The 21,547-nt window shown below is 42.2% G+C and overlaps 1 protein-coding gene across 8 annotated transcripts in view; it reads right to left on the bottom strand.

Moving 5' to 3' along the window:
• The window catches only part of ANTXR1 (ANTXR cell adhesion molecule 1), a 219,166-nt gene that overhangs the window by 113,105 nt on the left and 84,514 nt on the right, over window positions 1-21,547 (bottom strand). For all 8 annotated transcript variants that reach the window (XR_006215786.1, XM_042981614.1, XM_007083391.3 and 5 more), the window contains exons 11-12: window positions 3,137-3,206; window positions 1,567-1,645 (exon numbers count right to left, since the gene is read on the bottom strand). Coding sequence is in view for 7 of the 8 variants with exons in the window: in XM_042981614.1 (XP_042837548.1) it covers window positions 1,567-1,645; window positions 3,137-3,206 (149 nt within the window). In the remaining variant the exon portion in view is untranslated. The remainder of the gene's footprint in view (window positions 1-1,566; window positions 1,646-3,136; window positions 3,207-21,547) is intronic.

The raw sequence follows: 21,547 nt of genomic DNA, 5'->3' as shown, positions 1-21,547 counted from the left end.
CTGAGGGGTGTCTGAGACTCAGACATTTCTCAGTGGTGACACTTTTCTGTGACAACCCTAACTTCTTACTTTGGTCCAGTAAAACTTTTCCATTGGGGCACCTGGGTGGCTCAGCTGGTTGAGTGTTTGACTTCAGCTCAGGTCATGGTCTCATAGTTCATGAGTTTAAGCCCCACATCAGGCTTGCTGCTGTCAGCACAGAACCCACTTCAGATCCTCTGCCCCTCTCTCTCTGTCCCTCCCTCACTTGTGTTCTCTCAAAAGTAAATAAATAAAACATTAAAAAAGAAAAGTAAAACTTCCATTTTCCATACCCATTGCACTGGCTTACTCTGCTTTTAAGAAAACTGGTTTGCTCCTAACACAGGATGGAAATGTGTGTTGTGGGAGGCGGGCAGAGGGGCAAGTTGGGAGGGAAGACTGTCCATCCTGAGGCCGGATCTCCTGCTCATTTATGAGATGACTCATTTTTATTTTGTCTGGCTTCAGTGCATGCCTGCTAGTTCTTGTCCACCTGTGACAGTATGAGGGATACAAGCCCCAATTAGTGGGGGGCTCTAATGACATGTCCTCCAGTGCCCAGGCAGAATGTGACCATAGTATCTGCCCACGCTGACCATCAGGTCAAACACATTAGCCTTTAGAATGATTCAGTGGAAGAAATGCACTTGGTGACAACAACTGAATATTCAGACAAAGGTTATTTTGGAACTACTCATGCTAGGGGCTGAGGACTGTATAAAAGCTAACTTAGCCCTGACAGTCCTCTGATGGGCTGAGCTCTGACATACTGACAGCGGGAGGGAGCAGCTGCACTGACGCAAGGGTTCCCACCCATGGTCACACGCAAGAACCTTCCCAGGAGGCCTTGCAACCACCAAAGCTAGGGCCCACTCCAGACTTGGCTTCAATTGTTCTGGGACGAGTCTGGGGGCATCATAATTTTTTTTTTAAGTCTTCCAGGTGATTTTATATGTAGCCAGAAAAAAACCACCTGCCATTAAGGATCCAGAGAAGGAGTGTCTGAAGAGTTGGTAGAATACAATCCCACTCCTGCCTCACAATCCCCTTGGCATAGCCCCCACCCTGCTTCATCAGTTTTCCATTTTCTCCAGGATTATTTCCACCATCATATTAACAAGCTGCAATTTCTCCCATTCTAAACAAGACTCTCCTTATACTCCACATTGCCCTTTAGTTACTGCCCTATTGCCCTGCTTCCTTTTAGAGAAAAACTCCCTAAGATGTGCTTTCTGTGTGTGCCATCCAATTTCTTTCTGCACAATTCCTCCTAGACACAGTCTACCCAGATATCTCCCGTCACTACTGCACAGACAATGGCCCTATCTTACCATCCAGACATGCAGGTGTGTTCAGCTCTCACCCTTGCTCAGAGATGAGGAACCTGGAGAAGCCCAGCACAGGCATTCCCGATACCCTCTGGGGTCCAGCCTACAGCTGGCCCTGCGGAGCTGGGATCAAAGCTCAGTGAACAGAGCAGAACTGGAAACTTCCCAGGGAAATGAGAATGACAATAAAGCCTTCAGGAAAGGGAAAGTGACTTACACAGCGTGTGGTGGTGATGATGACAGAACTGGAGATGAAAGAGAGACCATCGTTCATGCTGACCTGAAGCGCTGCTTTCCTGCAATGACAAAGGAGCCAGAGATGCTCAGCAAGGTGTACAAGGAGCAGGGGCCCATGAGCTGACACTGAGGTCCCCTGTAAGCCCTGCTCCTCACTACCCAGGGGAATGACTGTGGTCTCTTCCCCTGAGGCCTGTAAAATGTAGAGGAGGTCTCTAGGGCCCATCGACTGTAACCTTCTAGAGACGTCAGGATACCCTTGGCTAGTGTATCAAGGCATTGCATTCGGCCCTTCTTACATTGCAGCAAATTGCATTGAATGGGAAAAGCCTGCTGCCATTTAATTTACCTGTCACATTGTCATAGGAAGAAGTGTTCCCCAAACATGGCTCGAGTCTATGGGGATAAACTTGTCACGCTGTAAACTTAATGTTCTGTTGTTATTATTGGGGCTATCAGTAACTGATTCTGATGAGGGGGTTTGTGACCATCCTGGCAAACTCACGGAGGTACAGCAGTGGGTGAGTTACCTTCCACCCACCTTCCATCTCTGTGAGACTCACTGAAACCTGAGCTTGCATTTTGCTTGTACTTGGCCGTATGGATACAGGCTTAGTTGGTGGAATCAGTGGACTTGGAGACCAGTGTTAGGCAACCAGAGTTGGAGGCTTTACCATGAGAACAAATGATCGAAAGCAGAATTTAGATGAAAATGTTTAGTATTGTTTCCTCAAGACCACCATTCTATCTTCAGCCTGCTGTAGACATGTTTACAGAGAAATGAGTTTGTGTTCTCTGACAAACACAGCTTCTCTGCTTCCCCACATAGTTCTTTTCTTGCTTAGGGTACTAATTGTCTTCCTTCTGTTGAATATTTTCATCACACTTCACCACCACCTATTATAATAGCACTGCCATGGAATTTCCCCCCATAAATTAGTTCACAGAACCTTGTGCAGTCTGGGTGAACACCCAATGTCCTGCAGAGGCTCAGAGGAAGGAGCACTGAGCTTGGCCTCAGAAGGTCTGAACCTGGGGTCTTCAACCAGCTCTGGACCCACTTAGCCCCTTTGAGCTTCCTTTCTGAGCTTCCATATCTCTAAGGAGGAGATAATCATCTAGCAGGGAAATTACGATGACGGGGCAAGGTAAAGTTTGTGAGAGGGAAGTGTGAGAGCTTTCTAGAAATGTAGTTGTGTGAGACACACCTTTATTCAAATCTAGACAGTTCCACTACTGCAGTGTGACCTTGGGCAAACTACTTAAATTCTACTTAAATTCTCTCAGCCATAGATTCCACATCTGTAAAACTGGGATGACGTGAGTACCTGGTTCTTTGGGAACTTGGGAGGATAAAGTGAGATCCCCTTTGTGAAACATTTGTCCTGGTGCCCTGCTCACTGTAAACATGGGCACCATCATCATTACCTGGAAAGGTCTAGACAAAGACTGCATTATGACAATAAAGAGAGACGTTTTCTTCTCCCTCTGTCCCCTCTACCTTCTCTCTCCTCCCTGGCTGTGAGGTTCAGTTGCTGGTGGAAACTTACATGCCAACTTCTTTTAAGATAGGTGCTGGACACAGCAAATAAGTATCTTCCACAGTGAAGGGCTTCTCATCTGTAAAAAGGAAGTCACTGGATTAAGAGGAGTGAAGTGACTTTATAATTTCATATTCAGTGACTCCTAGAGACCGACTCCTGGGAGACACTAGAAAAGCAGTAACTATTTGAAATAGAAACTAGCCTTGAGCCATAAAATCCACTCAAGTGAACGCACTTACAGTCTCCTGCCAGAACACTAGTCTCTGACTTCATACATCCAGATGAGTCAATCAGGGAACAAATAGAAACTGAGCTCTTACCATAGACCAAGCATAACGAAGGGGAAACCAGAAGATACAAGACTGGTCCCCAGGGGAGCTTCAGGTCTGAGTCTAGTTTGAGAGAGAAGTCATATTCATGGAGAAGGTTTGCTGATGCAGCATTGTTTACAATAGCCAAGACATGGAAGCAAACAACTGTCCATCCATGGATGAATGGCTAAAGAAAATGTGGCATATATATATTATATATATATATATATATATATATATATACACACACTATATATATATATATACCACATATGGTATATATATATATATAGTGTGTGTATATATATATATATATAGTGTATATATATATATATATATCGTTGTGTATATATATATATATACACACAATGATATATCGTGTGTGTGTGTGCGCGCACACACACACACAACATATATCATTCAGTCATAAATAAAGTAAATCTTGCCATTTGTAACAACATGGATGGACCTGGAGGGCATTATGCTAAGTGAAATACATCAGATGAGGAAAGACAAATATCATATGATCTCACTTTTTTTGTTGAATCTAAAAAAGAAAAAAAATAAACTCATAGATTCAGAGAACAGATTGGTTGTTGCCAGGGTGGGGGTGGGGGTGGGGGATGGGCGAAATGGGAGAAGGTGGTCAGAAGGTACAAACTTCTAGTTATCAAATAAATCATGAGGATGTAATATACAGCATGGTGACTATAGTTAACAATACTATACTGCATATTTGAACGTTGCTAAGATAGCAAATCTTAAAAGTTCTCATCACAAGAAAAAACTTGTAGCTATGTATGGGGATGGATGTTAACTAGATTTATTGTGGTGATCATTTCGCCTTCTACACAAATATTGAATCACTATGTTGTATATCTGAAACTAACATAAACCTATTTATCAATTGTATCTCAATTTTTTAAAAAAGAAAAAGTTTGCTGACATATTAGAAGTGGCTAAGCCAAAATATCATTTGACTTCAGGAGACAGAGAGCTCCCTTTAGGTGGGTGATGTGGTGAGGCGACAGGAAACACAAAACCTGAGATGTACTTTGGTGAAGAGAATGGCAAGAGGAATTGCATGAGTAAAGGCAGAGCACAAAGAAGACATATGCCAGGGTAGGAGGGAAGTTGGATTTGAAAAGATCAGTATAGGAAGAAGTTTGAGTGAGACTGAGGCATTTGGACATAAGTCTATTAGCCATGAAGAGATCTTTGGAGACTTTGGGAGAAAAACTTGAAGTGATGATTTCGGAAGTTTCAGCAGATGCAGCTGTGAAAGATGGATGAAAGTGGGGGGACACTAGAGGTGGGAAGTTCTTGCTCTTATTCTATGGGTTGACTGGGGAAATCTTAAGCAGGTTTCATCTTGAGCTCCTTAAAAATGTCATTGTGTCCCAGGTTCTGGGGCCAGAAGCAGGGCTGAGAAGTTACTGACTATAGTCAGTATATAGCACTTGTTCCTTCATGATGCAACATTTAAGGGTGCATGCTCTGTGCCAAGAATTGCGGTAGGACCTGTGGGTGAGATGGAGATGAATAAAACGAGTCCCTTTAATCAGCTGTGAATATGAATGCCTACACTAGAAGACAGAAAGGAATACATGTATAATTGAAGGACAGTATTCTGCTATTGGCATGTTATGAAACTGATGTGTCTAATGACATTGGACTGTGGCAGACACGAAATGCTTGCCTGAGTGGGGATTAGGAAGCCTCGTGCCCTCCATGCCTGGGTTGAAGGAGCAGAGCCACCGGGGGTGGGAGTTAGAGGACACGTCTGAGTGCTAAGCACTGTGTCTCCATAGAAGCAGGAAGAAGAGGATGGTCCATTACAGTCTCCTCTGATGTCTAAGCAAATTTCCAAGTGGTGAAAAGTTCGGTTATTCCAAACCATTCATTAATTTATTCATGCATTCATTCATTCATTCATTCATTCTTTTGTTCATTCATTCGTTCAACGAATACTTATTAAAGACCTACGTTGAGCTAGAGACATAGGCTTCGAGAAGAGAAACATGGTCTCTGATTTAATGGATTTTATAGGAGCTGCGGGGGGGGATAGTTATTGAGTACTTTCATTTTTATTGAAAAATATATTCTTTTGAATGTCTTCCACATGTCAGGGCCTTGCAATGAACAAAACAGATGAAAGCACCTCGCTTAAGGAGCTGACATGCTAGTAACTACACAAGTTACTATTTCATTATAATTGTGGTGAGCGCAAAGAAAGAGAAAGAAGGTCAGGAAATGCTTCCCAGAGGAGAAGCCATATAAGCTAACACCCATTGTCAGGTGAAGAGGACATGGAGTGAGGCAGGAAGCCCTGCAAAGGTCCTGGGGCAGGAAGGAGCCTTTTAGCTTTGAATGCTAAAAGGAGGTCAACAAGGCTGCTGAAGTTGAGTGAGACAGTGATTCAAAATGAGGCTAGAAAAGGCAGCAGGGCCAGATGATCAAGGCCTTGTGGGCCATGGTGGGGCGACGGGAAGGTACTGGAGGTCCCTTCTCATATTTAGAACTAGCATTCGCAGATTACGGAATGTTGCTGGGGCAGTGGAGGCATGTTGAATGGAATTATGAAGCTTTATGGTGACAGTGGTGGATCATACAATCCTGAACTGAACATTTTTATTTTCAAGGTGTTTCCCAGTCTCTGGTGACAATAATGGCAGTGAGACTCTCCCAGGGCATCCTGTGTGTCGGTGCTCTCCGTGCACTTTGAGCGTACTACATAATCGAATTTATAACCTGCTAGCTGTGCTCCCAGGAAAGAATATTCTTCCCTTTATTTTATTTATTTATTTTATTGATTTTTTTAATTAAAAAATGTTTATTTTTGAGACAGAGAGACAGAGAGAGAGAGAGAAAGTGGGGTAGGACAGAGAGAGAGAGGGAGACACAGGCTCTGAGCTGTCTGCACAGAGCCCCACGCAGGGCTCGAACCCACAACCTGTGAGATCATGACCTCAGCCGAAGTCGGACACTCAACCGACTAAGCCACTCAGGCGCCCCACTTCCCTTCATTTTAAAGGTGAGGAGCAGACGTAGAGAGGTGAAGAAACTTGCCCAACATTACCCAGGGGAGCTTGGATCCACACCTAGGCGGTCTGGCTGCCACCTCTTGATAAGAGCCATGCGTTATCACCTTCTACACGATCTTGTGAACTGAGGCAAGGCAAGGGCATTGGGCGCATTTCCCAGATGCAAAATGGAGGCTCAGAGAGGCAACAGTGACCCATGGTTGCACAGCAAGTCAGAGGCAAAGCCGGGACTAGATGTGAATTCTCCATTATTCTTCCCTTGCCAAGAGCTTTTCTATTCCAGGAAAGGCTTATATTAGACAATAAACCAAACTCAGGACAGGCATGGCTGACTAGAAACTGTATTTATTTTCTCTTGGCCATGGCTTATCCTGCTTCACATGCGCTAGTAATACCTGGGAGTGCAGATCCCTGCCCATGGAGCCACGGGGTAGCCACAGAGTGGCCACAGGAGGCCTCGTGACTCTTGGCTGCATTCTGTGGGAAGAGCTGGTCACACAGAATGGGCATCCAAGTCAGAGACACAAGGGAGGCTCCGGGCCCAGTATGCCTATGTGGCTATTAGTGCCCAAGCCACTTCTAGAGCTTTCTCTGAACAGCTCCTTCTCTGCCCTCCATCCCACTGGAAGGGGGTGAGAGGACAAGACTGGCCTAGGTCAATCAGATGGTTCTTTTCCCCTCCCTTCATTTTCCTTTCCTGCTTAGGAGACCAAATATTTCTGGAGCAAAGCAGAGTAAAACCTCACTGGGAGGACTGAGGACACTTTGCTGAGGCTGTGGTGCAGCCTTAACACTGCCTTCTGTCAGTTTATCAGCTCTGTGCCTGTGGGCCTGCTCTGGGGAGCTGGCATCTTCTGCTCTGAGAGGGATTGTTTGATTTGGAGCCTGTTTTCACTTTACCACAAAAATGAGTGACTTTTTTTTCTCTCTTTCTCTCTCTCTTTCTAAACAAAGAAGGGCCATTTGGTTTCCATAACGCAGATCATCTGACTTCTTCCTGGAACGTCCTCTTGGGAAGCAGGGCACAAAGCCTTCCCCCTCGGCTGAGCCACGTTTGGCTCAGGGACCCTGCCAACCTTGCCGCCACTTCTTCCAAAGCCAGTGGTGTTTATGGGGCCATAAGCCACCCCAAGGATGACTGAGTCCCAGCTCCTCTGTCCAGTGGGCAGCCATTTCACTGTTCGTTAGCATTGAGTGGGCAGGGGAGTGGAGACCAGGACCTAGGAGACCAGCGCTTGGCTTGTTGGCAACAGGGGGAGAGAATTAGGGAGGGGTGGGAGTTTGAAACCAGAAGTTAAGGGAATTTTTAGATGATCTGTAAATATAAATTTCCTTGCCTTTTACCAAAGATATTTCAGAATTCAGTGCATACACTCGACATAGGTTAATCTAAAACACTTGCTTGTAAGAGTCTAATAATAGAACAGAAGCTTGATTTAAACCCAGGTTTGGGGGATCAATGAGTATCATTATACCAAATTGCCAAACACCCAAGGCTTGAGAGCTGGGCATCCCTGAAGATGAGTACAGAGGGCACAGAGGAGGGCAGAGTACACACACACACACACACACACACACACATCTATATTCCCACAAATGTGTATATCCACTACATCTAAATCCATATCTATATGTTTATTCTGATTCTGTCTGACACGATACTCCTGGCCTCATTTGACATTATTATTATTCATTATTTACAATTTGGGAAACTGGCTCAGAGAGGTTAGTTAATTGAATCAGTGTTGCACCACTAGTACATGTCAGGGCTGAAAGTCAAACCCAGGTTTTGTTGAAATGATTTACCCAAGGTCAACCCAGCTAGTTTTTTTACAGATGTAATTTAAACTAGTTAGCCATCTTACATTGTCATAATGTCACAGCTAATTTTGTGATATAGCTAGCCTGAAGTATACTAGGAGCTAAGTCTTTTTATACCTGACCACTTTGGAGGCAAATGGTCAAGATGCTCCATGGGTGAGGCTGGATAATCGTAGGAGGCATGTCTTCTATGAGAGGGGAACAGGAATTGAAAAGCTCTGTGGTAAGGTTCAGGTACCTTTTGAGAGACAGTGATCTACTGTAATGAACCCATGTTCCAGAATCATACACTCAAATATGTACACTCCCAGGTTTTGACCTTGGATCAATGTAATTCTTTTCAGACGATTGAAGGAATTCCCAGAATTCTTCCCTGCCATTGGTGACTATCTAATAGATTTGAGATAAAACCAGGATTAAAATTCATTAGTTAATTCAAACACCAATCACAGTGAATCCTTTTATAGGCTGATTAAATAATTCAAATGCTTTTCAAGCCTTGGCAATCTTTTCTTGATATAAATATTTATTTCTGGCCAACAGCACAAGAAAAACCTTTAGCCTTATCAGGGAGAGCTTGTTGAAACCCTCCAAAAGCTGATGTAAGTTCCAAAGTAGAGTTTACATTCCTACTGTTACAAAATAATGAAAGTTAGGGGACTAAATGAGCTCACTCTGCTCTTTCTCCCAATCTCCACTGGGTCTAGAGAGCATTTCATGGCATCCTCGAGCCAAGCATAACTGTTCAGCACCAAATTATCAGCTGGTTTGGGAATGTGTCTGAATGGAGAATAGACAGGCTGGAGTTACGCTGGATGTTTCTACCTTCTCACTGAATTCTCAAGTAACCGGCTTTTTAAAAAGTTAAGTTTTTAAAATACTGTGCAAAAACCTGAAATAAACTGATATTCAGCAGGACTCCAAGTTGGTGCAATTCAAAGCATCTGGGTTGAGCTTTCTGGAGCCCCAGCCAGAAAGGAGGTGGTTGATTGCCCTCTTGGGGCTCCTGCGATGATAATTCACAAACACGGGGATCTTACTGCCAAGCTTAATGGAACCCACTGCTTAGAGTGGAAGGAGATTAATATTTTTTGGGCATGTCCTACGTGTCAGGCCCTGGGTGGGGAGGTTTTCATAAACGGGTGAGATAACAAGCCTATGGATTTTTTGATGAAAGACATTAAACAGTAAACTACATTAGGGGCCAGAGCAGAGATTTTGAAAGTGGAAGAGTAGCTTCTACTTGGAGAGGCTGACCAGGGGTTCTGAGGTCAGAGCAATGAGAAACAAGAGTCAAAACAGAATGGGAGGAGATGGTAGTGAAGCGCAGGTGGGTGGGACTAAGTTGGGAATAATCCTCAGAACATAGTGCATCCACTGGCATGTCCTCTCATGCCCGGCTGAAGCCAGAGGAGTACCTTGAATGTTGTAGAACTGAGTTGGCCACCATCTTTTGCCTCAGGCATGACCCACATCTACCCACCCCTTCCCTAGCCTGGAATTGTTGCAAGGTTTCCTTGGAGGCCCTCAGTGGCTACTACTATGAGCTCAGGCAAAGAGCTTGGCCCACAGGTCCCAGATAAGTCCCGTGCACCTACGTGTAACTATTTTACCAGTTCCTGTAGGTTATGGGTATCCAGGATATGTCTTTTAGTTTCCCTCCCTGTTCTGTGGGGCAGGTTGCACTAAGATGGAGAAATAATGAGCACATGAAGAGCCAAGGCTCAGTTCCATCACCGCTTTGCCACCCACTGCCTAGGTCACCCTATCTGCAACCCAGAGTTCTCGCCTATCAGATGGGAATCATACTCATTTCATAAGCTGTTGTAAATTTGAATGAAATGATATGATTAAATGCTCAACACTTAATAAGCACTTGCATGTCAACTATTATTACTAAAGTGAGGTACCACTAGGCTCCTTCTCTGAGGCACCTGTACAACACGAGATGTGAATGCGTGCGCAAACTATGTCTTATAACTTATCTACCAGCTTGTGTCAGGGCTATATGGTAAAGGCGTGACGAGAGGCAAGTCATCTATCCAAATAAGATGTGTGGACATGTATATAATGCAGTGGTTCTCTGATGGCAGCTCAGGAGACAACTGGCAATGTCTGAGACAGTTCTGGTTGCCAAACTGGGGGAGAAGTGATATTGGCATTTAGTGAGTAGAGACCAGAGATGGTGCTAAATATCCTGTACTACACGGGGCATCCTTCTTTCCCTCCACAAAGAATTATCTGGCCCCATAGTACCAAGGTCAGAAATCCTGGTATAATGTCTATCATGGCTTTATATATCTATTTTGCCCATTGTAGAGGGTCCTTTAGGTATTACTGGATGGTTCACAGCCCCCAGGGTACTGTTAGAATGTCCAGACAAGTTCGGAGGTGTCATAAAGTGATGGACAGAGGAGGGAGTAACAGCTTGAGTGCTATTGCAAGACACTTGGTTGGGGTAAGGACCAGTGCCTCCATGCAGGCTTTCATAGGTCCAGATTTTCCTGGTGGTAGGTAGGTGGGATAGCACCTGAGCCACTCTGCTTGGTGGGGCTTTATAATTGAAATGGGGGCACTCCAGAAGCGGGGCTTAGATTGCTGCCCAAGGTTCTAAGCTGCTGTGAGTGGGAAGGCTGTAGAGTCAGAACACCTTATCTATAAATAGTAATATAGGACTCAGAGCTGAGTGCAGTCTTAGAAGAAAATGAAGTGTCATCCTGGTCACTGTGTACATGAGGATCAAGATTACATCATGGCCCCAGAAAGAGAGGAAGTAAATAGCAAGGGACCATGAGTCCATTCCCAGAGGAGTGCAGGGATGGGATCCAGCAGCCTTGCTGGCCTCCAGATTGCCTTTTTTGGGCTTATACATTCCCCAGTCCCACACATGCTTATGACCTCTGTGGTCCTAGGCTCATCAGCTTTTGGAACTGGTTGTTGGCACAATTAGTTTGATTTCTTGGGATGTAAATTATTTCCTGCTCATATTTTTCTGTTATTTTTATTAATTATAAAAGTAATACATGTTTAGTGATAGAAGACTCAGAAGAAGAGTGAGAGAAGTGAGAAGTGAGAAGTCTGAGATATACAGAGAAGTTTACAAAAAAGAAATGAAAACCTTTGGTAATCCTAACTTCCAGTGACAAACACTGTCAATGCTTTGGGATATACTATTCCAGAATTGTTTTCTATGCGTATCATTTCTTGCATAATTGGGATCATAGTACCCATAATGTGGTATCTGGCACTCATCTTCATCTGAAGTTAAAAGGGGCGGTCTGGGTTATTGCAAGAAAACTAAATGAAGGTAACAGGGCCCAGGACTCTTGCAAAATATTTTGTCCTCTCAATAAATCTACACCAAAAAAATTCTTGACTGGTTGGCGTTTATAAAATTTACAAATTATCTTCTAAGCGAAGCACCAACCTTTAAAAATTGAGGTCAGAGCAAGTGGTGCACTCAGGACAGCTATAATTTACTAAGAGTAAATGTATTTTTGAAAGCTTTGTTTTCCCTTGGTTGGAGACAGTTCAGGCTTCATGCACAAGGTATGTGTCTCCAGACACACAAACTCTTGCAGCTGTGCCCAATTAGGTTCGGGAGGGTTTTACCTTTGGAATTGGTATTGAGGGGCAAGTCTACCAAAATGGCTAGAGCCCTCCATGCAGTCATGACTATTAATTATGGCAAATGTGGACTGCTTTTAAAGAACACAAACCTATATAGAAACTCAAAGAAGAGGTGGGAAGGAGACCCCAGGCACACATATGAGTAATAGTGGGTGCCAGCAAGCTGCTGCAGTGTGCATGCTGGGGCAAGAGCTGAATGGCATGGGGAAGAGGTCCACAGAGAACATTCTTTTTCTTCCTTTCCCTTAGCTGCCCCCAACTTTTCCTCTAGATGGGTGTTGGGCAAATATTTAAAGAATGTCATTTGGAAGGTGGCATGGATTGTTAGCCTGCCTGGGGTTCTCACAAGTCTGGCCCAGCTCTGTGTTTGCCACCTTCTCTTCCCCCGTTGTGTTGAAGTGTCAAAGGAGCAGTGTTCTGTGAGAACAAGCAGCGTTCATGAAAGTCCAGCCATCTGGTGCAGAAGTCGAGGGCGCCAACTTTCCCCAGCAGGATAGGCAGGGCTGGGGCAATGACTGTCTCAGGAAGTTCACAAGCAATTCTCTCCTCTAGGCATGCCTCAAAAGAAGTGCACTGCACGCTAAGTCCATGTGTAGCTTACAATTTTCGCTTGGAGGCAACTGCACACGTGGTAGAGCAGGGGCACTGTCAAGGGTGAGTCTATCAGGCGCTGCTGTAGCTAACTTTGGGCTGTGTCAACTCACCCCTGCAAGAAGGTCTTTTGCCCCAGAATGAAAATCTTTACCACCTAGTTACCCTCCGGTAGCAACTCCTCCTTTATTTCTACTCCATCCGAGATTACTGGGGCTTTTGTCTGACCAAGCAAAACTCCAGTAAATTTCCACTTATCTACATTTTTGTTTGGACCTTAAAGATGGGAACACCCACTAATACAGTCTTGGCAGAAGCCACTTCAAAATGACTGGCAAAGCCAGTCATTCTGAAAGTGGGAGCAAGAGGGAAACACTGCCAGATAACACAAAACTCCCGACGTTCAAGAAAGAGAGGCCAGTCAGGGAATCGGAAGATGTGCTTTACCTGTGAACATACAGTCAGCTGCACACACTGACATGCTGAAGCCTGGGTTCTTCCTTCCCCGGTCCAGGGCTTTTTTTCTTGAACCTGGGTTCGAGTCTTGGCTCCCTACTAATGTGCTCTGTGACCCTGGTCAAGTAGCTAAATCTCTCTGAGCTGAGGTTTCCTGTCTACAAAATGTGGGGGAGTCATGGGAATCAGCACCTCCCAATCAGGTATACATCAGAGTTATGTGGGCATTTGGGATCAGGGGACCCAAGGATCTGTGGGGATCCTCGTTTTGGAAGCAAAGTCAAGAAGTAGCTAAAAGCCTCTGGATCACCCAAGGGTCCAAACTGCTTCTACCTCTGGCCATCTGGTTGACCTTGGGCACTTCTGAGTTTTCATGTCCTACTTAGCAAAAAGCAATACACATAACTCATCCCTCACTGGGGGGCTGTGAGGACAGAATGAGATAGAGATAGACAGAATGAGACAGAATAATGCACAGGGCCCAGCAATCAATTGCTGCTGTCACTTAGATGAAGGTCTCTGGAGAGTCTGATGTGCAGCCTGATTTGGCACCACGAGAGGAGATCCTCCTTTATGTTACACAAAGTGACATTCCACCATCTTCATATGACATCAACCCCCAGGGACGCATCCACATTGCACTAAGTACCTTTGACCAACAGATGCAATACTCTAACCAGTGAGAAGGGAAACTTTGGGAACTTAATATTCTCTTTCCCTCTGTCTTCCCTCCCCATCTGCCACCATAGGTGCACATCAATGATCTCCTTAGGGTGCCCACTGCAGCCCCACGGCCCAGATGTTTTCTAAGATGAAGTATAGCTTCTAGATAATTGGACAGATTTTAAAAAACAAACGCACTGGAACTTCTGCATTTGAGTGAGTGTTGTCTCTCGTCCCCTTGGGAAGCTGAGCCCCTCTTTGGAACTCTTAGAACTGCCTCCATGACCAATGTTCAGTTTGAAAAAAATATCTTCAAAGGAGGAAAAGTTTTATCCTTTGAGTGTGAACAAAAGGTAAATCAGAGCCATGCGTAGTGAATAAGATTGGAGATCAAGCTGGGAAATAATATTTTGTATCAAAAAGTAAGTGTGACTACAAAACCAGGAAACTGATTTCTCACATGGCCTAGAAGTTGAATTTTAGTGAGTTTGTTAAAAATCAGTCTCTTTGTTTATAGTCCTACTTCCTACCTCACCACACAGCACCGGGATGGTCTAGGTTGTTTTTCATTATTGCATCAATAAAAACCCCATTTTTAATTTACTGTTTATTAAAGTGGATCATTTCTCAGCTCATATCCCAGTGTCTCCTTTTTAGCATTCTGATCTCTCTGCAAATGTATGTCCAGTTGAAAGTGGATCTTTTCTTGGCACAATATGCTGAATCCTGGAGTAGGAAAAAGTGCAGCCAGAATAAATAAAGTTTGTGTGAAGATTTCCAAGATATTTTCTTGGACAGGAGTGAGTTCAGCCTGGTGATTGGAGAGCTAAAGATGTGTGCTAGGCCTAAATAATTAAGAAGAATTTTAAAATTAAATTTTAAACAACTGTTGTGGATTTTTTTCTTGTTACATAAGAGACACATTGTAGAAAACTTAGAAAACAGAAAAAATTAACAGTGTTCTCATTCAGAGGTAATTACTGTTAACATTTTGATGTGTTTTCAAGTCTCTTTCTGTATATAAATGTATGTGTGTAAAACAGAAATAACATGGAGGTATTGTTTTGTAACTTTTGTAACTATATTATTAACATTTTCCCAGGTCAGCCTTCCTTCCAGTTCTTCCTTTCTCCCTCCCTCCCTTTCTTCCTTCCCTCCCTCCTTTTTTTCTTCTCTCCCTCCTCCTCTTCCTCTTTCTTCTTATCCTTCTCCGCTGCCTCCGCCTTCTTCTCTCTCTCTCTCTTTTTCTCTTTTTCCTTTTGCTATCATAAGTAGTATCAGGACGAACATCTTGTACCCAAGTCCTTGTAAACATTCCCAATCATTTCTTCTTGATGAAGTTGAAAGGGAAATCCTGGGTCAAAAATGTATAAAAGGAGTTGCTTCATTTTAAGAGTTGCCTTCTAAAAGATTTAGTGGTGTCTCACCAATGATGAATGAAAACACCTGTTCCTCTATATTTTTGCTAATACCAGGCATTGTATTTTTGTTAATCTTTGCCAGGTTGATAGATTATTTCAATTTGGTTATTTCTTTTGGTTATGGTAAGCGTTTTCCATATGCTTCCTGACCACTATGGTTCTTGTAAATTTCCTTTTCATATCTTTTACCCAGAGGTGTGCTTACTTTTTTGTTTTTTGTTTGTTTTTTTATTGATTTTAAGAGCAGTCTATATATTAAGGTTATTGACTCTTTGTGTGTTATATGCCCTACAGAGACTTTGGTAGTTTTCTTTTTTCCTTTAGATTTTGAGGGGGAGGGAACAGAAACAAAAAAAAAAGATATATACTCAAACTATTAAAATTTCCCTTTATTCTATCTCCCCTCCAAGGCTTAAAAAGCCTCTCCCTACTAGAAAATCATGTAAATATTTATTTTCGTTTCCTTCTAAAACTTTTATAGTTTCATGTTCACATTAAAATTTTCATCTGGAATTTGTTTAGATGTAAGGTGTGAGATAAAAATCTAACTGAACTGTTTTTCCAAGTGGTTAGCCAGTTGTCTCAACACCATTTTGGGGGAATAATCCATTCCTTTCCTGCCGATTGTAAAGGTCACTTTATTTTATACGAAATTCACATAAGTGTTTGGCTCTGTTTATGGACTTTGTTTCCTGCTCCAATGCTCAGTTTGCCTTTTGTGGCACCAGTTTATACATCATTTCAATTACGGCGGTTCTTTTATACATCTTAAAATCAGCAAGGGCAGGTTTCCACATTTTTCTTGGCCATTCTTGAATGTTTATTCTTCCATATAAACTTTAGAATTATTTTGTTAACTTAAAAAGTCCCATTGGAATTTTCATTGAGATTGTTTTAAAAGTAAATATTAATTTGAAGACAATCGATGTCTTCACAATACTCATTTGCTGCCCTATTTAATAATTAAATAATAATTTAATAATAAAAGTGATAATCATAGTTATTAATTAATACCAGCAGCCAACATTGACCGACTGCTTTCTGTGTGCAAGGCCCTGTTCTAAGCCCTGTTTCCCACATTTAAACCTCAAAGCAATCCATGAGAGAGGTGCGGTTACTGCTATCCTCATTTTACAGAGAGAGAGACTGAGGCATGGAGATGTTAAATACCTCGCCATGGTCACATTGGCTTAGGCCAGGATTCTTTTCCTGGGTGGTTTGGTTCCAGTGCCTGTGCATGAATCTGTACTGTTTCTCCATTTATTTACACTTTCTTCCTACCCCTCACCAACTTTTGTGATTTTCTTCCTCTATATCTTCACAAGTTTGGTTATATTAGTTCTTACTATATTTTTTATGTTGTGGCTCTATTTCTCCTGGGATGCCTTCTAACTGATTATTACTGAACTCTGGAAAAGCTATTGATTACTATAAGGGAGGTATTTATTTTGAAATCATCCAGTTAAACTAGTCTAGTGGTTTATTGATTTTCTTTAGTTTTTCAGAAGAATACAACCATCATTTTAAAGTAAGGATATTTGGACCTCTTTCCTGTACTGACACCTGTCACTAGTTTTCTTGTGTTCTCGTGATACCTATGGCATTGCCCAGTGACTACTGGTTAGTGATAATAGTGACTAGCCACGTGACTACTGACACAAGTTTAAATTTCATTGAAGTTAAATGAAATTAAAACTTGAGTTCCTCCATCGCATTAGCCACATTTCAAGTCCCCAGTAGCCACATGTGGCTTGTGGCGACCATTTAGCTACCATTTTAGAACATTTACATCATCACAGAAAGTTCTACTGGACAGCTGCTAGAACTTTCACATCCACATTAAATAATAATGGTGAAACGGGTCGTCCTGCTTTTTTCTTCCCAACTATAAATACCTCTACATAGTGATTTACTATGAAATGATGTTGGGTTTTGAATTCAAATATCTAGATATATTTTTTTATTATGCTGAAGAAGTTTGACCCTATTCCTAGTTTTGTAAAACCACATATTTTTAAATTTTGGAATGGATAATGAATTTTCATATCTTCTTGGCATGAAAAAGTTTTTCTCTGTGAGAGACAAATTCCCACTCATCCTTCAAAATTGTCTTACCGATTCTGGTTCTTTTTAGATACATCATTGGATTTTGTCAGTATTTTATTAGATGTTTGTCATTAACAAGCTTGATCCTCAAATATTCTCTACCTCTAGTGTGTTTGTCCAATTAAAAAATGAAGATTATATAATTATTATAAAATGAATTAAGATGCTTTTTCTCTATTTTTTGTATGTTTTAGATATGGGTCGTCTGTCCCTTAAAGTCTTGTAGAACTTGGGTAAAACAAATCTGGCTTCAGTGCTTTAGCTGGATTTTCTTGTCTCTCTCTTCCAGTTCATGCATTTCATCTTCACCTGTGTCTAATCACACTGCTAAATTCATACATTAAGTTGTATTACAGTGAATACATTTTTTCAGCTCTAGAATTTATACTAGGTTCTTTGCAGTTCTGCCTTTGTTGAACATCCTTCCCCTTTGGTCTAAGCAATCGCTTTACATACTTCAAATGTGTTTATTTACATTCTCTTTCAAATTGTTCTCCAGTCCCTTTTTCTTGCCTGTTCTCTTGTTTCTTCCATCCAACTTCATATGTTTGCATTTGGTGCTGTGAGCCCTACCTCAGAGGGGGTTGTTGGCTGCAGGAGTGCTGGAGGTTGGACTAGCTGTGCATTGCCACGGCCAGGGACACAGGGATCAGAATGATCATGGACACATTTTGGGGTTTGTGCCCTGACTTGGTGTTTCCGTATCATGTGAGTAGTATAATATCTTATCTTTATTCCTCTGCTTATTTGAGTCACTGAGAAACTTTTCCAGTCTTAGTTAACGTACAGTACAGCCCCTTAGAGCTGGATTTCTGCAGGGGTGCTCTGCTCTTGCCCACTGCCTTGCACAGGCTGATGTTCTATGTCTGCATCAGCACTGGGATCACAGCCTTCAGACCACTAGGACTGGACCTTCCATGGCTTTGCTTTCTGCTTAGATTTTGCATTCCCTTCTTTTTGTTTCCTATACCTGAGGGTTTCCTTCTTTTGAGCAGGGCCATACATTACGATTTTTAAAATCATATTTCATCCAGAATTTCTGGATCTATTATATTAAAAAAATTTTTATGTTCATTTATTTTTGAGACAGAGAGAAACAGAGCATGAGTGGGGAGGGGCAGAGAGAGAGGGAGACACAGAATCTGAAGCAGGCTCCAGGCTCTGAGCTGTCAGCACAGAACCTGACATGGGGCTCGAACCCATGAACCGCGAGATCATGACCTGAGCTGAAGTTGGAAGCTTAACCGACTGAGCCACCCAGGCGCCCCTGGATCTATTATATTGAATGCAAGTCCAGAAATTGTTTTAGATTTCTAAGTGGTTGATTTGTTTATTTTATTTTTAAGCGAAAGCAAGGAAAGTGGGAGAGAAGTAGGTATTAACCTATGATTTTTATTTTCTGGTTATGTTTATCATCAAAGACCATATTTAAATAACTTCTACTTTTTGGCATTACTATGTTGGCATTTTATTTGTGTCAGTGCCATAAATGTTTAAGGATATTCATAGCCATTTAAAAACATATCTATATATCTGCTCTCTACCTTTAATTTTTTATTATTCATTCAAAGACTTGGAAAGTCATGTTAGCATCTCCCACTATAAATATAATTTTTCAGTTTGTTCTTTTCTGTTTAACAGTTTGGCTTCATATAATCTGCTCTTGTGTTATTTGTGGAGGACTCCAAGGCCTGAATCATGTTTGAATTGGCTGGAGTCACAACATCCCTAGCTTCATTACTGAGCCATCAATTAATCTTTTTCTGATCAATAATGGCATTGTGTTCTCTTTCTGTTACAAAAGGTAATGCAGCATTTAGGAAAAAATCTTGAAAGAGGAAATGCATACTGTAAAAATGAAAATGGATAACATTTTAAAACTTGGGATATAGAGATAGGAAAGGAGAATGGGAAAAGTGAAGGGGTCTAAATTTGTTTCATTTCACAGAGGTGACTCAATAGAGACTGTTACGTTCATAAGGTTGAGAGAAGAATGTAGATTTGACTATGTTGTATTTTAAAATTTATTTATCTTTTCTGTCCACCGTAGTTTCTTGTTCATATTCTTTACTGAATGGACATGAGCAGGTGAATTAATATATGAAGGACAATTTTTTTTTTCAAATTCCAACATTTTCCCCTTGGAATGCTTTTTAAAAATTTTTTTATGTTTATTTATTTTTGAGAGAGAGAAAGAGAGACAGAGACAGAACATGAGTGGGGAAGGGGCAGAGAGAGAGGGAGACACAGAATCTGAAACAGGCTCCAGGCTCTGAGCTGTCAGCATAGAGCCTGATGCGGGGCTTCAACCCACAAGCTGTGAGATCATGACCTGAGCCGAAGTCAGACGCTCAACTGACTGAACCATCCAGGTGCCCCCTCCCCCTTGGAATGTTTCTAATAATCATATGTTTGAGTTTGGGAATGTTGCTTGCGGGATGAAATATGGTTGAGTCACTGCCCTCCTCTGCTCCAAACTGGTAGCACTGTGCAGCAAGCACAGTTAGGCTTGTGGCCTCAGCCAAATCCCTACTGCTATGGCCTTTATTTGTTTTGAATATGAATGAGATGGAAAGCCTGTGCAGGTATTTACAAGGATATATTAGAAAAGGAAGGGAAGAAGGGGAAAGAGAATGAGCTGGGTTTCCCAAGAAAGAAAATTTCCTGGACAAGCTAGAAAAACAGGCCTTCAGAATGTCACTCTACAAATCCAAAGTAAATTTGCATTTCATGTTATGCTAACATAGCATCTCTGTCTAACCTTTCAGGCAACAGCAACACTACACCCCATTTCCATCCATCTTATAGAAGGGCTGGGTCTGAAGGCTCACTTGTGTGTGAAACCTTCTTTGAAGGCTTGATGTCTTGGAGGTTAACCCTCAAGAGTTTCTGATCTTAGTTAGATTTGAGATTTGGGCTAAGAAGAGAGGGAATGTGTACTTGAGCAACATCACAGTTGAAAGGGGAGAAAAAGGAAGAACTCAGTAGAGAGCACACATTTAACTTTCACACTATGGCTATTCAGGGACTTTTCAAAATGTTTTCAAATAGCATGTACTTTTTAGATATGTGAGAGCATTTCAAGGCAAGTATCAAGAAAACTAACTGAATGTTTCAAATGTTTGGAACTATTCCAAGGCCAGGAATTCCAGATGTTTGTAAGGAAGCCATTGCCTATCTCTGTTTAAATATTTAAGTGGGTTTTAAGATGTTAAGGAGGAAAAAAAACATACCCCTCAATTCTTCCTTTTTATTTTGATTATTATTATTTTTTATTTTAGAGAGAGAGCATGACCAGGGGAGAAGGGCAAAGTCGGGGAGGAGAGAGAGGGAGAGAGAGAGAGAGAAAGAGAGAGAGAGAGAGAGAGAGAGAGAGAGAGAATATCTTTTTTTTTAACGTTTATTTATTTTTGAGACAGAGAGAGACAGAGCATGAATGAGGGAGAGTCAGAGAGAGGGAGATACAGAATCTGAAACAGGCTCCAGGCTCTGAGCTGTCAGCACAGAGCCTGACGTGGGGCTCGAACTCATGGACTGCGAGATCATGACCTGAGCCGAAGTTGGCCGCTTAACCAACTGAGCCACCCAGGCGCCCCGAGAGAGAATCTTAAGCAGGCTCCAGGCTCACTGTGGAACCTGATGTGGGGCTTGATCTCACCACCCTGGGATCACGACCTGAGCCAAAATCAAGAGGTGGATGCTCAAGGTCAAGCCAAAATCAAGAGGTGGACTGAGCCATCCAGGCACCCCCAATTCTTCCTTTTTAAAAGCAGAATAGCACCTGTGCTATAAGGCTATCAGGTCGACACTAGAGCCACTGCTGAGTCAGTAAACATGTGTCTGTCCATACTCCTTGATCTTTCTACCTCTTAGTGCTATTGTGGCAAAAAGATGTGAAGCATTTAAAAGGACATAGCATTATACAAAATGCAGTGTATTATTACCATTTATCACTGTAGATACTGAATCAATAATTATCTGTGTGATGGATGCCAGATGTGAATAATAACCAGGGCTCCTGGCCATCTGTCCCCTCCATAACCAGACTTCCCCACCTCTCCTGGACAGCTACATGAATCACACATGTCTTTAAATTAAGAACTTGCCTGCTACAAATGTCTTGTAACAGTGCCAGTGTTATAATAATTCATTGTTCGCATGAAATGCCCTTAGTTTTACTTCCGTATTCCTGTATTTCATGTCAGGTATTCACCATGATGAGAGTTTCTTGGCTTCTCCAGGCAAGAATCATCCAGATTGGAAAGACTTCCAGAATCTACACATGCAAGCCTAACAGTTTGGCTTTTTGGTTTATTCAGAATTAATGAATTTAGACCATCTATTTTTCACTTTTGACAGTACCTAGTACTTTGT

This window comes from Panthera tigris, chromosome A3 (genome assembly GCF_018350195.1).
Source record: "Panthera tigris isolate Pti1 chromosome A3, P.tigris_Pti1_mat1.1, whole genome shotgun sequence".
Lineage (NCBI taxonomy): Eukaryota > Metazoa > Chordata > Mammalia > Carnivora > Felidae > Panthera > Panthera tigris.
The sequence above is the reverse complement of the archived record's forward strand: the minus strand, read 5'-3'. Positions and strand labels throughout refer to the sequence as shown.